Here is a 15,236-nt window from a genome sequence, read left to right as displayed (position 1 = left end):
CAGCGCTCAGGAATGTGGCCCGGAGGACACAGCGGTCCGCTCTCCCAGCCGCCCGCAGCCGGCTGGCGCTGTGTGGGGACGCGGCTGAGCGGGCTGCGAGGTCCTGGGACACTGGGGTGTACTCACCCGCATCTGTACATCCCCGTCTATAGATGGCACCGAATAAACACTCAGACCACGGCCTCGGCCAGGTCCCGTCTGCGCCTGTGGCAGCCCTGTCGCTGAGCATCCGAGCCCTCCCACGGACTCGGCTTCCCTCTCCTCGGTGAACCTAACAAGCCGGCCGCTGCCCGCCTCGCCCACTTTCGGTTTAATCAAGGCAGGGCAGCCCCTCACTCATCTCCAGGCCTGGCCTCCGCCGGATCAGAGCACCGTGTAAAAGCAGGCACCAGGGGGCGCTGCCCCTCCGCAAAGCCAAGGACTGTGGGCGGGCGAACAGAGCCAGCTCCCTCTAGCTGGGAAGGCTGGGCTCTGGAGTTCTAGCAGCAGAGCATTGCAAGGGCAACCGCCTAGTTGTGGCCCATCTGGCAAAGTAACTCTAGAACATCAGGGGCTGGGATTTAGCTCTGGCACCGAACCAGTCCTGCAGCAAACACAAGGTCCTCAGTTCAATTCCCAGTAGGGAGGGGACGACCCCTCATCAGCCTGGGCCTGGTGTAACCAAACAGCCCCAAGTGTAGGTCACTGGGTGCCCTGGCCCGGGCTGTGTCCGTGGGGCCAGAGTGAGCCAGGACCTCAGGGAGACCACAAAGCAGAGCTGGGGGGGCACTGGCCTCTGGGAGATCTGCACCTGCAGGCCTGCGACCATAGGGGTGGGAGAGGCGAGGGAACGGGGCGGGGGAGAACTTTGCCCCTTGCTGGCCACAGCTGAAGCTCTGGGAGGACCGTTTGTTTGGGAGCCACCAAAGCACCACAGGGACAGACACTGGCTCTGTCCTCGGGTGACAGTTGTCATCCAGGCCCAGCTGCTGTCTTACCTGTACCACAGGGTTAGCATGGGGCTTATTCTGCTAACCACGTGAAACCCCACAACCCACCTACAGCTTGCAGCCCACTAAGCCCCGGACTGACGGCCCACGCCGGGCCCAGGCTGGGTGGGGAGACTGGCCTCAGACCACGGCCCCGCCTGACTGGCTGGAAGGGCTGTCAGAGTGGACCTTGCTCAAGACTGGTTTTCAGCCAAAAGCAAGGGGAAGCCTAATGGGGGCAGATGGAGAAACAGGAAGTCCCTGAGCTGGGAAACAAGTGGGACATTTCAAGGACAAAGATCTGAAACCTGGCTTTACAAGTCGGCAAGCACTAGGGCCTGAGCTCTCAAAGGCACAAAGAAGGTAAAACACCAGGCGCGACGGCACACCCTAATTCCACCTACTCAGCAGGCTGAGGCAGGAGGATTGCAGTCAAGGCCAGTGTGGGTAGCTGTATCAAATCAAAGGCTGGGGATGTCACTCAGTGGCCTCTGACTGAGTTCCGCTTCCTTCCCTCTGGCACTGCACAACCAGGGAGCCTGGAGAGCTCCGAAGGGTGCTGGGTGGGCGAGGGCTGAAGGTGCTGGGCCCAGGCAGCAGCTGCAGTGCCCACATGACCTGGACAGCCTCACCCTGGCAACTGGTTAAGGGCCCAAGCTGTCTGGGGACAGAAGGGACCTGCCACACCATCCCCGCTCCCCCAGAGTCCAGGAAGGAGACAGGTAGTGGACGGGACACGTTTATTGCGAGGCAGGGCGCCCAGCCGGCCTACGCGTAGTACTGCAGGTTGGCTTTCTTCTTGGCCTGCACCTCCAGGATGCCCTCCATGTAGTCCTCGTGGGTCAGCTCTGTGGCCCCCCTGCGCAGTGCGATCATGCCCTGCAGTGAACAGACAGGTCTGGGGGGCTGCCTGCACCCCGAGCCCGGCCACACACCACATCCTGTCCAGGGAGGGGACAGGGCAAGAGCGGCCACTCACCGCCTCCACACACACGGCCTTGCACTGGGCTCCGTTGAAGTCATCGGTGCAGCGGGCCAGCTCCTCGTAGTTCACGTCCGGGCTGGGGAGAGGACACAGTGTGGCCTGTCACACAGCCCTGCGGTGGGCAAGACCTTGCTCACTGCCTGGACTGCGTCTGGTGTCGTCGGCCTGGCTGCTGCTCGCTCCCCTGCTGCAGGGCCTGGGCCGGGCCGGCGCTGCACTCACACTGCCACCCAACCCCACAACCCCATGAGATCGCAAGCAAGAAAAGAGGCAGGAGAGCTTGTCGCCGGCTGAAGGACATACGCATCCCCAGAACCCAGGCTGCTGGCCCCGGCTGCCCCGTTGGGGAGGGTGAGGTGCAGGTGGATCCCAGGAGCACAGCGCCCAGAATGGCCAGGTCCCCGCGGGATGTACAGGGAGCGACGAAAGGGGGCAGGGCGGGCGCGGAGCTGTGTGCGCAGCTGGGGAAGGCACAACCGGCCCACTGAGGACTGCTCACCTGACGTTCATCTTCCGAGAGTGGATCTGCATGATCCGGGCCCGAGCCTCCTCGTTGGGCATTGGGAACTCAATCTTTCGGTCCAGGCGGCCTGAGCGGAGCAGGGCGGGGTCCAGGATGTCCACCCTGTTGGTGGCTGCAATTACCTGAGGAAGGGGAGAAGCAGCAAGTGAAAGCCATGAGTGAGGCATCCACCCAGGGAGGCAGCAAGCAGACCAGAGAGGCGGCAGACACAGTTCCAATTCCAGCCCCAGCACTCGCTTGCCAGGGGACCCAAGACGGCCTGGGCAGTGACCAGCTACTCACCTTGACTTGGGTGTTGGGCTGGAAGCCGTCCAGCTGGTTCAGAAGCTCGAGCATGGTCCTCTGCACTTCCCGGTCCCCAGCCTTCTCGCTGTCAAAGCTGTGGGGCACAGGGGGCCGAGACATTGAAGCATCGGCCTGTCAGGCAGGGACTGGCCCGCAAGCTGGGCTCGGGCACAACGACTGCCACGTGAAAGGTGGGCGAATCGCCGGCAGCGGCACCAGGAGCACAGGCCTCCCTGCTGAATGCACCGCTCCAAACTGAGGGGCCTGAGGCTGGGGAGGAGGGGAGAGGGAGGCAGAGGGGACAGGGTGAGGGCAGAGGGCCAGGGGCGGCCTCGCCACGTCCAGTGTTTACACCGAGGAGCCCAGAGCAGGTGGCCCAGCAGAGGGCTGGGTGGGCTGTGTCCGTGAGGGCCTGAGGGTCCCCGTGAGGGAGGTGGCCGCCTTGTGTGTTGAGGAGCACGGCAGGCAGCTGTGAGCAGAACAGCAGGTCAGGAGCAGGCGGCCACTTAGGAGTCTGGGACCCAGAAGCCAGGGAGGGGCAGGGTGGGAAGGAGCAGCACGGCACAGCCAGCGGCCGGCCCGAGCCAGCGTCCCCAGCACCACCCACCCTACCGCTTGGTGCCAATGGCATCCAGTTCATCGATGAAGATGATGGACGGCGCTTTCTCCTTGGCCAGGGCAAAGGCGTCCCGGACCAGCTTGGCTCCGTCCCCGATGAACATCTGCACCAGCTGGGGCCCAGCCAGCTTCAGGAAGGTGGCCTGCAGGGACGTGCAGCGGCATTAGGCCGGAGGAGAGGCCCCTTGGAGCCCACCGGGGACAGCGCTGGCCCTGCCATGTCCTCTTCCCCCGCAGGGCTCATACCTTGGTCTGCGCTGCACAGGCCCGGGCCAGCAGCGTCTTCCCAGTCCCTGGCGGACCGTACATCAGCACCCCCTTTGGAGGCTGGATCCCCAAGTTCTCAAACTTCTCCTTGTGGTTCATCGGCAAGACAATGGCCTCCACCAGCTGCCAGAAGATCCGGCTAGGAGAGTGAACCCCTGAGGGCTCCCAAGGCAACCCTCCTGCTCCCAACTCGGGGATACAGGGAGCTAACCCCCCCCACACACCAGGGGTAGAAGACACTGGGTGAGCACAGTAGCCTGAGTGTCAGACCTGGTGCCGGCCCCGACATTCTGTGGCCTTGGGTGACACTGTCACCTGGGACCTGAGCCTCCCTCCTGCCACATCGCCCCGTATTTCTGCCCTGGGCTGCCAGGAGCCTGAGAGACACAGGAGGTGGACGTTCTCTACTCAGCGAGACAGAGAACTGGGAAACTCACCTCCTGAATCTGCTTGTCCAGGCCGCCGATGTCACTGTACTGCTCTGTGGGCCTCTCATCCACCTCCATGGCCTTCACCCGAGAGTCATATTCGGTGGGCAGGGTCTCCAGGATCAGGTAGGAATCTTTGTTCACACCCTGGACACAGGACAGAGCCGTAAGCTTTGCTGCAGCTCAGGGCCTACCTCACGAGCTGCTATGAGGGTACACAGAGTGAAAGCCAAACATGGGACCAGCAACACAAGAATCAAGAGCAAGCAGGCTGCCAACAGCAGGCCTGTAATCCCCAGTTCTAATCCAGCCTGGGACACCTAGTGAGACACTGTCTCAAAAATCAAAAACTAACAAGAACAAGCAAGCAGACTCTCAGAGCTGCACTGCCCGGATTTAGAAGCAAGAGGGGGCTGGGGCAAGGAAGGCCATGGCTGGCATGTATGAGAAGCACCGGAGAAAAGCCCAGCCCGGGGTCAGGCGCTGCTCACCACCAGGTCTCCTGGCTTCAGCTTTTCAGCATCCACTAACCCAATCACAGGCAGGAAGTACGTCTGCAAGAGATGACAGGCAGTCTCAGCCACTGTCCTCAGGGCCACCGTGCCTCACCCCTCGGCACCCCCACCACTGAGCCGCCTCACCTGGCGGGTAGAGGTTTTGATCACGGCACACTTGCCCTTCCTCTGAGAGTCCAGGTCAATATTGGCACCATCTTCCTCTTGGTCATTCGGGTCAACGTCCAGCAGCTGAGAAGGCAATGAGCTCAGCCCCTTGAACTCCCAGGGCCAAGAGAATCCTGACACCATCAGGGCTGGTAGACCCTACTTCACGTCTCAAATAGCCCTGAGCCTAGCAAGCGTGTGGGGGATAAGTCATGGTGATACGATCTGTTTAGGCTGAGCATGGGTGCTCACACCTGTGATCCCAGCACTCAGCAGGTGGGTGCAGGAGGATCTAGAGCTGGAGGCCCGCCTAGCCTTTGCAGCAAGTTCAAGACCAGCCTGAACTACACAGTGAAATTAGGTCTCTAACAAAACCCAAAGAGGATCTCTGTTTAGATGCTGCCTCTTTGCACAGAGTTCACCCATCCCCGGAAGGCCACCCTTGAGACTTCTGAGGTCTCTATGTTAAGAAGAGGGCCCCAGGAGGCGAAGCTGTAACATGCAGTGTGGCATCAGAATTTCCACCCCAGGCTGTCTCCAAGCCTGGGATCCCCTCTTCCCCTCCACATACACACACACCTCGATGACATTGGAGACAAGGTACGGCAGGGTCTTGTTCACTTTGATTTTCTCGCTGTTCTCTTTGATCTTGTCTTTCATGGCTTGAAGTTCATGAGTGACTCGCAACACTTCGCTCTTCATTATCTGGGATGAGGGTGGTGGAATCCGGGCTCAGCTAACTTAGGGCTCGTCAGAAGTGGGGGATCCAGGCTGCCCAGGGGACTCTCCTGCCTGTGTCTACCCAGACCTAAGGCGTTCAGAAGCCCCAGCCTGCCCATGTCCACATCCAGCACAAATCAAGACAAGAGGCAAATGTGGGGCCGGACATGTAGCTCAGTGGCACCACACCTGCCTCACAAACACCAGGTCCTGAGTTTGATCCTAAGTACTGAGTGGGGGGCGGGCGGCAAATGTAAAAAAACACCTGTTTTGGTCTTTGAGGGAGGGTACTGCTATGTAGTCCAGGCTGACCTTGAACTACATAGCCCACCTTAGCTTTGAGCTCATGGCTAACCTCCTAGCTCAGCGTCCCCAGTGCTGGGATTACAGGCTGCACCACTGACTAACTCAGTACAGAACTGGAGAAAAGAGCGGGCTCTCAGGTGGATACAGGTTTTGGCCATCTGCAAAATGGAGATTTACTGGAAGGAGAGCTCTTGAGAAATATAAACACCTGGCTGGCAAAGGCAGTCTGATCACTGCGCACCTCGGACCCGGTCCCCCACCACCCCATCTCTGCCTGTTCCAAGCTTCAGTTTGCGCGCTCTCCTCCTGGTCCACAAGTGAGCTATGGGGAAGGAAGCCGAGAGGCGCTTGGGGTCGCGGGCCAGCGCCCACCTTGATCTCGCTATCCAACAGCCGTGTGCGTTGGATGATCTCTTCTGTGGACATCTTGAGCACCTCCTCCCCGATTCCATCTTGCTGTTTAAAGAAAAGATTTTTTTGTACTTACTTGTGTCCCGGACAGGAATCCCCGCGCTTCCCAAGCCCAGTCGTGGTCTCAATTGCCCCACCCCGAGTCCACGATGAAAACCCCTGTCTACTTCCAAGGGGCTCCGATCCCGTCAGCCCCAGCTCGGAGACCCCCAGCCCTCCCGCGCCCACCTCGGCTTCATCCCACACGGTCGCCATCTTCTCCTGCCGAGTCACTGGGCTCGCGAGTTCGGCGGCAGATTCCTTTCCCGGGGGAAAACGCCGAAGAAGGGTCTGGGAGAGACCTGCGGCTGGAACTCACTGTCCTCTCTTAGGAATCCTCTCCTTAACCACTGACGAACTTCTCCCGCAAATCCTGACTCCAGACCGAATTACCTTTGTACTCGCCGTCTGAGTGAATCTGCTTCTCGGATTCCAAAATCCAAACGCCGGCCCCCAAGACCCGCCCCCGTGGCTCCTGAAACGTTCCCGCCCTCTTTCCGTTTGTGATGGGCTGAGAATTGGAGTTTCTATTGGCCAGTGGGTGAGGAGGGGGCGGGGCGTCTGAGTGTCAAACCGGAAGGGGCGGGAGAAAATCGGAAGCCGCCCGGGCTTTAGGGAGCTGGAGTTTCACTTGACCCGGAACTGAAAGAGCCTTGCGAAGGAATGCGTCCGCTTCAAGATCCGTACCCGCTGGAAGTTGGGGGATTTGCATAACGGCAGTGCCTTCCCAACTCTAAACATCATCTCTAGCCTTAAGCAAAAGGTAAAATAATGGCATGTGACCTGAAATTGCACTTTTACGGCCAGTATTTATTTATTTTGGAGACAGGGTCTCACTGTGTAGTCGAGACTGACCTTGTAAGACCTAAAGTCTTACTTCCACTCCACGGAGCGTGAACAGCCGAAAGGCCTCCACGATGCTGGGCCCTAACACCCAGCGAGGCTCCGCGAACACGACAGAGAAACGAGAAACCCAGGAAGGAACACACCAGGCTAGGTGGTAAAAGACCTTTATTAGTCTGGCCAGACGGCACTCCCGGAACCAGGTGGCTCAGAGAGGCAACTGCTCAGGGGCTGAGGTACTTTTTATAAGGTTTTTCTAAACAAAGAGTCAGGGAATTCACAGAACAAGACTGCAAACACATTGTTTATCTTATGCAGGAAATGATCTAGGGTCACCTTTTGTCAAACCATTTGCCCCTGGGCATGCTGTTAACCAAGGTAGTAATTAGCATATGAAGAAGCACAGTCTGGCCTATTAGCATGGAGTCACTTTAGCCTATTCAAGTCTTACAACCTGGAACTCACTATGTAGCCCAGGCTGGTCTCGAACTCACAGCGATCCTCCTGCCTCAGTCTCCCGAGTGCTGGGATTACAGGCGTGCGCCACCACACCAGGCTCAGCCAGTATTTATTTAAATATGAGCTGGCCACCCAGGGTTAGCAGAAAGAAATGCTAGCCTGCTGTTTTAATTTTAGGAGACAGGGTCTCACTATGTAGTCCAGGATGGCCTCGAACTCATGGTGATCCTCCTGCCTCAGCCTCCCCTGATTGCTGGGATTACAAGCATATGCTACCACAGCTGCCCACTAACCTGTTTCAAAGAGAAGTTGCTGCTGTTGTCGCAAATGTCAGTGTAGGCTGCACGGAGTCCTTCCCATGGGAAGAGCTCAGTCGACAGTCTGCTGTTAGAAACAGGGCTGGGGTCTACAGTCTTTCACTCTCTGCCCCTGGTTCTTCATCTCAGTGAGCAGGGCAGGTATGCACCACCATGACCGGCTCCCCACCCTTTTTATTGTCTTTCTTTGTTTTGTTTTGTTTTAAACCAGATCTCACTAGCTGTCACTCAGGCTGACAAAGCACTTCCTTGGGTAGCATGAATTTATTCCATCCATCTGCACCATAGACAGACTGAATTATTCTCAATTCTAAATAAGCACATGGGGCCAGGGATTTAGCTCAGTGGCACCGCGCCAACATTGCAAGCACAAGATCAGGAGTTTGATCCCTCTACCAGAAAAATTAAAAAATAATAAAAAACTAAACAAGCACATGGCAGCTCAGAGAGATTAAGTGACTTTCCCAAGGTCATTCAGTGAGTCACTGTCACCACTAGGGCTGCTGACCTCAAATTCCCACTTTTCAGAATTGTCTCATAGGAATAAAGAAGCCCAGTTGGGGCTGGATGTAGTGGCACATACTTGTAATCCCAGAAATCAGGAGGCTGAGGCAGGAGGATTGCCAGGAGTTCAAGGTCAACTTGGGCTACATAGAGAGACCCTATCTCAAAGAAACAAACAAAAATCCTACTCAGGGAAGTAGAATCCTTCCACCCTTGATGTCTGGTCATCCTTGATATCCCATCAAGTTCTCCTCTCCCGGCCTGGATTTCCCAGTCCTTGCTTGGCCTGCTGTTGGCAAGAATCCCTGCACCCCAGGGGCCTCCTTTGAGTAATGTCTGCTGACCACGCCCTCTGTTGACCACGCCCCTCGTTCTGCACCGCTCTTTGCTGTACTCTGAACTGAAACGCCCTCGTCCTACTGCAAGAGCACAACCTGCCTTTAACTAGGATCTGGCCCGTTTCTCTTGAATAGCAGGTCCTGGCTACAGCAGCCTGGCACTAGGATGGCCCATGGCAGGATCCCTGAGCATGCCCCCACTCAGATGTCCCCAAGACCTTCACCGGCTTGGATGCCTCCTTACCCAGCTTGGGCTCCCTAGGATGGAGCTGTCCTTGGAGCCCCCGGTGCAGTCCCGGGGCCATCACTGAGCAGCATCCAGGTGACAAGTGGCTGCTGGGCCACTCAGACACTCGACTCTCTAGAGCCCTGTTCCCCGCTCCACCCCCACGGGCAGCCAGCCCAGGACCGAGGCACAGGAACACTCAGAGCCAGGCAGGATGACAAAACCCATTTGTTCTAAATCGAACCAAGACACCCAGCCGTTCATTTGTGGGTAGAAGGGGTACAGGGGGTGCTGGCTAAGTCTAGGCTGGCTTGGGATGCTGGCTCTCACACAGCAGCGGTGTGATGTACTGCAGCGTGGGGCTCTCAGGAGTTGGGGAGACCCTGGCCCTGCTGCTCTGTAGGCCCTGTCAGCCCTTTTTTTGTTCTGTTTGTTTTTGTGGTACTGGGGATCAAACTTGTGTTTGCAAGGCAGGCGCGGGGCCACTGAGCTAAATCCCCGGCTCTTGTTTCTTGTTTTTTTTTAGACAGGGTCTTGCTATCTAGTTAGGCTGTCCTTGAACTCACTGTGGAGCCCAGCCTGCCTTTGAAATCATGGTGATCCTCCCGCCTCAGTCCTGAGTGCTGGGATACAAGTGTGTGTCACCACACAGGTCCGGCAAGGCCCTCCTTTCAAAGATGTCTGGAGACAGCAGGAGCGGTGCTTTCACAGAGGAGACAGGGGACACCATAACGCCACAGCTTGGGCAGGGCACCGAGCCTGAGCAGGAACTCCCAGGCGGAGTCCACAGCGCCCCATTTTAGTGGAGGGACAGAGGTCCAGGGGTTCGCATGTGGGTCCACCTGAAGCACCGAGCCAGCGAAGGGGGCCAGGAGCAGCGCCACACCCCGCCAGGAGAGGCCGCGCTGCTGCCAGCAGGATGAGGACGTCGCTCGTGCTGCTCCTCCAGCTCCTGCTCCTGCTCCTGCCTCTTCCCACACCAGCCTTGGGCCTGCAGCCACTGTTCCTGCCCTTTGGCCCTGTTTCTCCTTGGCCCCTGGCTGCTCGTGCCTCCTGCTGGCCCCCAACTGTGTTCAGGCCTCTGGCCCCAAACCTCAGGTCCTTACTAATGGTCCCCACCCAGATGACTTCGTTCTCAGCCACTCCCCGAACAGGTGAGGTCTGGGGTGGGCTTGCTCAGCAGTTGGGGACTGGGGTGCAGGGCGATCATAGGACTGGTCGTCCCCTCACCACAGTGCCCCGCACGCCCTTGGGCCAGGCGACCACTCCCAGGTAGCGCTGGCCCCCACGCGCCCAGTGCTCCTCCTCTTCCCTCCATGCGGCCCCTGCCCGGGGCACAGCGGGCAGTGACGGCGCTGTCCTCCCGTCCTGCCCCGAGCCCCGTCTGACTCTAGAGATACTGGAAGGTGGGCGGAGAGAGAGGCGGGTGCAGCACAGTCCTCCAGGGTGGTTGGGAACTGTGGCACCCAGGAGCAGGCCTGAAACCGGGGAAGCTTCTGGAAGGCTGCTCTGCCTTGCGGGCGTGCCAACAAGGGGGTCACCTCCCTCCCTTCCTGCGGGTGTGGTGGTGCACGCCTGAAATTCCATCCGTTATCTGCAATGCTTTTATTTATTATTCACTTACTTTGGTTTTTTGAGACAGGGTCTCACTCTGTGACCCAGGCTGGCCTAGAACTTCCCGCCTCACTCTCCCAAGTGCTGGGTCACAGGGTGCACCACCATGCCTGGTGCTTTCTTTCCTTTTAAACTGGGAATTGGACCTAGGGCCTTACCACCAAGCTACATCCCAAACACTCCACTGTTTTGTTGTTTGGTTTGGTTTCGGCTTTTTGGTACCGGGGATGGAACTCAGGACCTTGTGCCTGTGAGGCAGTGCAGCACTACTGAGCTAAATCTCCAGACACCCCATTTTAAGAGACAGGGTGGGCTCAAACTTGGGACCCTCCTGACTCAGCCTCCCTGAGTGCTGGGATCACAGGCATGCACCACCACACCCTTCCGAGCATTATTCTCCCTGTTACAGACAAGGACATGGGGCCTCTGGGAGGCAAAGTGACTTTGTCAAGGTCACGCAGGCGGTGAGTGGCAGAGCAGGGCTTTGTGCCTGAGGCTGACTGAAGCTGTGCTGTGGCCTGGGGAGAAGAGGTCAGAATGCAGAACGACAGCCCTGCCAGGCCCTGGTCTGCGCCAGCGCATTAATATTCAGTTTCTGGAAAACCCTGTACTATTGTCTTCGGCATCTTAGCTGGCCTGCGTGCAGAACACTCTCTGCTCACAAGACAAATCCTTCACAGGCCGCTGCACCGTGCTCGGCCTTCACGAGCTCCCACGCCGGGCAGGACACTTGGCCTTCAGCGTGTTGCCAGCTGCCTCCATCTCCAGGTCACCGGGACGTGCAGGGTCCTGGCCAGGCAGCGAGGCCCCCGGGGTCCATGCAGGGAGGCTGTGGCTAGGGAGGCCGTGTGGGAGCCCCATCCACAGGGCAGGGAGGGCGAGGATGAGGGCCGGGTACAAACGGTTTATTTTTCTATAAAGAGCAAAGTACAAAGAGGCAGGGGAGGTCCGTGGGTCAGCAGAGGCGGCCCAGGCCCCTTGTGGCCCTGGAGACCATGCGGCTGCCCACGGCAAACTGAGGCTCCGGTCTGGCTGCAGGTGGAGGGGCTCGTAGGCAGCCCCGGGCCGCGCTCCTCTGCAGGCACCTGCGGGGAGAGGGCCCTGAGCTCTGAGGCAGAGCACAGCGGGCACAGTGGAGCCGGGCAGGCTGGCACCACCCCCACCTCCGCTGATGCCCTCCGCAATCCACGGGGAAATGACACAGAATGGCCACTGGAGGAGGGCGGCGGGGCTCGGCTTAGAACACGGCTGGACCTGGGCACGCAGGCGCAGCCTGGAACCCCAGCACTCGGGAGGCTGAGGCAGGAGGATCATGTGTTTGAGCCCAGCCTGGGCTACACAGTGACTTAGGGAGAACTTGTCTCAAAGTGAGTCATTTTTTAAAAGGGGCTGTAGCTCAGTGTGAAGGCCCTGGGCTCGATCCCCCACCTGATATCAACAAAGCCTCTGGACTCCTCTGGTAACGACAGGAAAGACATCACCCACAGGGGTGGGAGGTCTCTGCGCGAGCAGCCTGGGCCGGGGCAGCTCCAGGCCTGTCAGTGGCGAGCTGCGCACGTGTCCCTCACCTGAGGTGGAAGAGGTGCGCGCAGGGCAGCGCCTGCAGCCGGCTGTTGTGCTCACCAACGGCCTCGCCGCACAGCCCGCAGTACAGCGCGGTCTCCTCCACGCACGCGTGGAAGCGCACAACGTGGGCGCGCACCTCCCGCTGCAGCCCCTTGCTGCGGCAAATGTCCTCTGCAAGCCGGTGCAGCCGCAGCTGGCTCAGCTGGTGGGACAGGGCCCAGGGAAGGCGACCGGGTCGGTCCTGTGCCCAGCCCTGCCCTGCCCGCCTGACAGAGGGCCATGCGCAGCCCCTCTGGGCCTGGGTCCCGTCCAGCAGAATGGGGTGGGACAGCAGAGGTCGCTGCTCGCCCGCTCGCTCTCTGCAGGATTTCAGGGCCTCCATCTGTGGCCTGGCCTCACCCACAGCCCCTTTTTCCTGTCCTCACCCACATCTCTAGCAGGTGGACCCCGGGAACCAAAGGCGAGTGCCGCGGGCCCAGAAGCCGGCCATGCCCTGCCTCAGCGGCTGCAGGTTTCTGAAGCCACAGACCGCTGAGCCTGCATCTTCAGGGCTGCACTGAATGTGGAGACGCCACATGTGCTGACACAAGGCAGGGAGCGGGAGAGGGACCCCGTGACGCTGGCCACAGGGCCGCCTCAGAGAGACAGGACAGGAAGTGACCCCTACTGAGGCTGTGCTTACGCTCTCGGGACTGGGAGCCCCCGCCGGAAGTGCAGTGATGCTCAAAGGCCTGGGGAATCCCCTCCGAGCTGTGACGTTCCCACCCCGCCCCAGGGCCAGGGGCTGGGGGTCAGGAAGGGCTCAGGGTTGCCCAGGTCTGGGGGCTTCTCCCAGGAACCCCCGATCCAGGAGACAGAATCAGGTCTGACCTTGTTCCCCACCTCCTCAGCCAGGTCCTGGGCTCTCTCGATGGCATCTAGAGCCTGCAAGGTGAGCAGAGGGCAGGGCTCCATGCGGGGTCCAACAGAGGCTGAGGGCAGACAGAGTGGGGACAGGGCAGGGCCACCACCCTGTGACGGTAGCAGGGACAGAAGGGTAGAGCTGGGGGAGCCTCAGTCTGTGCACGTTCAGAATGGACAGGATGTGCCTGTCTCACACGCTGCTGGGGGACCATGCCAGTCATGTCCCAAGTTCGAGTCCCAGAGCAGGCCCTTCATGAGCCATGGGTCTCTGAGCCGGGGCGGGCCTGCTCTGAGGTGGGAAGCTAAGCTGGACTTTCCTGGCCGCAGACGATCAGGTGAGGCCACCTTTAGAGAAGGGGTCCAAGGGAGCTGGCCTGGCCTGGAGCAGGCGTGGAGAGCAGAGCCAGGGCACGGAACTGGGCTGCCCTCACCTTGTCCAGAGCCTTCCGGGCGACCCAGCACTTGGTCACACCCAGCAGCACCTGCACCTGCCCCAGGCGGTTTCCAATCTCGGTCATGATGCTCATGGCGGAGTCGTACCTGGGGAAGGCGGTCTGTGCAGCAGAGGGAGGTGGTATCAGGCCGAGCCAGGCCGGAGCCCCACCCGACCCGGTGCCCTCACCTCCAGATCCCCGCGGCTGCGGTGGATGTCAGCAAAGCAGAGCAGGCAGAGCGCCTGCAGAGGCCGGTCCCCGTGCTGCAGTGCGATCTTCATGGACTCCTGGGGGGACAGCCCTGGGTCACAGCGCCCTCAGAGCCGCCTGCACCTGCTCTGTGCCGAGGCTTCATGTACCTGAGCCCTGTGGCCCTGGTACTGGCAGGGCGGCTCCATCACTGAGAGCAGGAAGCCAAGGCTGGGGAGAAGCACTCTGATCAAGGTCCCAGGGAGCACGCAGCAAACAGTGTGGCTGGGATTTGAAGGCTCGCCGTGGCACCCCTGAGACTGGCTCCCTTCCTGCCTGACAATTCTGGGTGTCCCTAGAGGGCTCCAGGCCAGTGGAATCCCCTCCCCTGAGGATGGGCTGGAAGGGGTGGAGTTGGGCCCACACTTCCATCAGGGTTCAGTATGCCAGCCCCGAGGTGGCAGCTTGGGGTCCTCCCTGCTCCCCGCCCACTGCGTCCCTGCGGCCCCACCTCACAACACTCCATGGCACTGCCCAGGTGGCCCAGCAGGCGGTAGGCCACAGCCATGTGGTACTGGCTCATGGCCCGGTACTTGAGGCTCCAGCCTTTGCCGTAGTCGTTGACGAGCTCCGCCGCCTTGCAAGGAAAGAACAGGGCTTTCTCGTAGTCCTGTGGGGACATGGGTGGAGGGTGCACTGAGTTTGGGAGCTGACCATGGAGGGCTTCGGGTGCCACTGGGCACTGCCCTTCTCGCCTCAGGCCAGGGAGCCTGGCAGAAGAGCGGCCTCCATCAGCCTCGACGCCAGATCCCAAGAGCCGCGCCCAGTGCTTGGGCCTAGTACGGGCACAAAAGATTTCTGCAAAGAATGAGTGAAGAGACGGCAGCGGGTCGGATGGTGCACGCCTGTAGCCCCACCACCGGGAGGCTGAGGCAGGAGGATCGGATCGTGACTTCAAGCTGGCCTGGGGAACAGAGTGGGTGTAAGGAGGCCAGGCTGGACTACATAGTGAGACCCTGTCTCCGAGGGAAAACTAGAGGAAATGAAAGGGAAAGGGGAAAGGGAAGGCAGGGTCGGGGCCAGCGGCTGGCTCTGGTCCCACAGACTCCTCTACTTCAGGGCAGTGTGCAGAGTTCCAGGGCCCCCGCGAGCACCTGTGTTCCCCCAGGGCCCAGGGACAGGCGGTCGGCGCCATCAGCTCAAGAGACATCGGAATAGACTTTCCCATGTGCTCTCCTGGTCTCCTCCAGACCCCAAAGTGTTTTTTCCCTGCCCTCAGCTCCCACCGTCGCCTCCTGTCCATCAGGAAAAAGGAAGACCAGAGGCGACCGTACCCCCACACCCCCACCTTCCCGACCTGCTCCCACCTTCCCATCCTGTCCCTGCCCCGGTCACATGCCAGCCACCCCCAAGCTCTGTGTCACTGTGTTCCTTTTCTCCTGAATCCTCCCCAACAGTGTACAGACATGCTGTGGTATTTCTCATCTTATTTAAAAATAAAACTCAGCTGGGTATGGTGGTGCACACCTGTGATCCCAACACTTCAGGAGGCAAAGGCTGGAGGATTGCAAGTTTGAGTCCTACCTTGGCAACTTAACAAGGGCTAGTAGTGCCCTTGCCTAGCATGCAGG

General features: G+C 59.6%; 2 protein-coding genes across 3 annotated transcripts in view; both read right to left on the bottom strand.

The window, feature by feature from the left end:
* Nucleotides 1-1,694: 1,694 nt before the first annotated feature.
* On the bottom strand, nucleotides 1,695-6,704 carry Psmc3 (proteasome 26S subunit, ATPase 3). Of its 2 annotated transcripts, none has more exons than XM_010612415.3 (12): nucleotides 6,606-6,704; nucleotides 6,135-6,218; nucleotides 5,316-5,441; nucleotides 4,716-4,820; nucleotides 4,566-4,628; nucleotides 4,084-4,221; nucleotides 3,626-3,769; nucleotides 3,374-3,522; nucleotides 2,759-2,855; nucleotides 2,453-2,598; nucleotides 1,948-2,029; nucleotides 1,695-1,847 (listed from the first exon to the last, which is right to left on the bottom strand). In XM_010612415.3, exons 2-12 carry the CDS (start codon nucleotides 6,186-6,188, stop codon nucleotides 1,737-1,739), a joined length of 1,215 nt encoding a protein of 404 aa, XP_010610717.1. In that variant the 5' UTR covers nucleotides 6,189-6,218; nucleotides 6,606-6,704; the 3' UTR covers nucleotides 1,695-1,736. The 2 variants fall into 2 exon arrangements, with proteins under 2 accessions (XP_010610717.1, XP_010610716.1); XM_010612414.3 differs by lacking the exon at nucleotides 6,606-6,704 and adding an exon at nucleotides 6,402-6,599.
* Nucleotides 6,705-11,468: 4,764 nt separating this feature from the next.
* The window catches only part of Rapsn (receptor associated protein of the synapse), a 13,342-nt gene continuing 9,574 nt past the window's right edge, over nucleotides 11,469-15,236 (bottom strand). The window contains exons 6-11 of the mRNA XM_010612673.1: nucleotides 14,117-14,275; nucleotides 13,605-13,703; nucleotides 13,414-13,536; nucleotides 12,950-13,003; nucleotides 12,082-12,281; nucleotides 11,469-11,598 (exon numbers count right to left, since the gene is read on the bottom strand). Coding sequence (XP_010610975.1) covers nucleotides 11,469-11,598; nucleotides 12,082-12,281; nucleotides 12,950-13,003; nucleotides 13,414-13,536; nucleotides 13,605-13,703; nucleotides 14,117-14,275 — 765 coding nt within the window. The remainder of the gene's footprint in view (nucleotides 11,599-12,081; nucleotides 12,282-12,949; nucleotides 13,004-13,413; nucleotides 13,537-13,604; nucleotides 13,704-14,116; nucleotides 14,276-15,236) is intronic.

The sequence above is a fragment of the Fukomys damarensis genome, unplaced genomic scaffold (assembly GCF_012274545.1).
Source record: "Fukomys damarensis isolate Sample0158 unplaced genomic scaffold, DMR_v1.0_HiC HiC_scaffold_27, whole genome shotgun sequence".
Classification (NCBI taxonomy): Eukaryota; Metazoa; Chordata; class Mammalia; order Rodentia; family Bathyergidae; genus Fukomys; species Fukomys damarensis.
The sequence above is the reverse complement of the archived record's forward strand: the minus strand, read 5'-3'. Positions and strand labels throughout refer to the sequence as shown.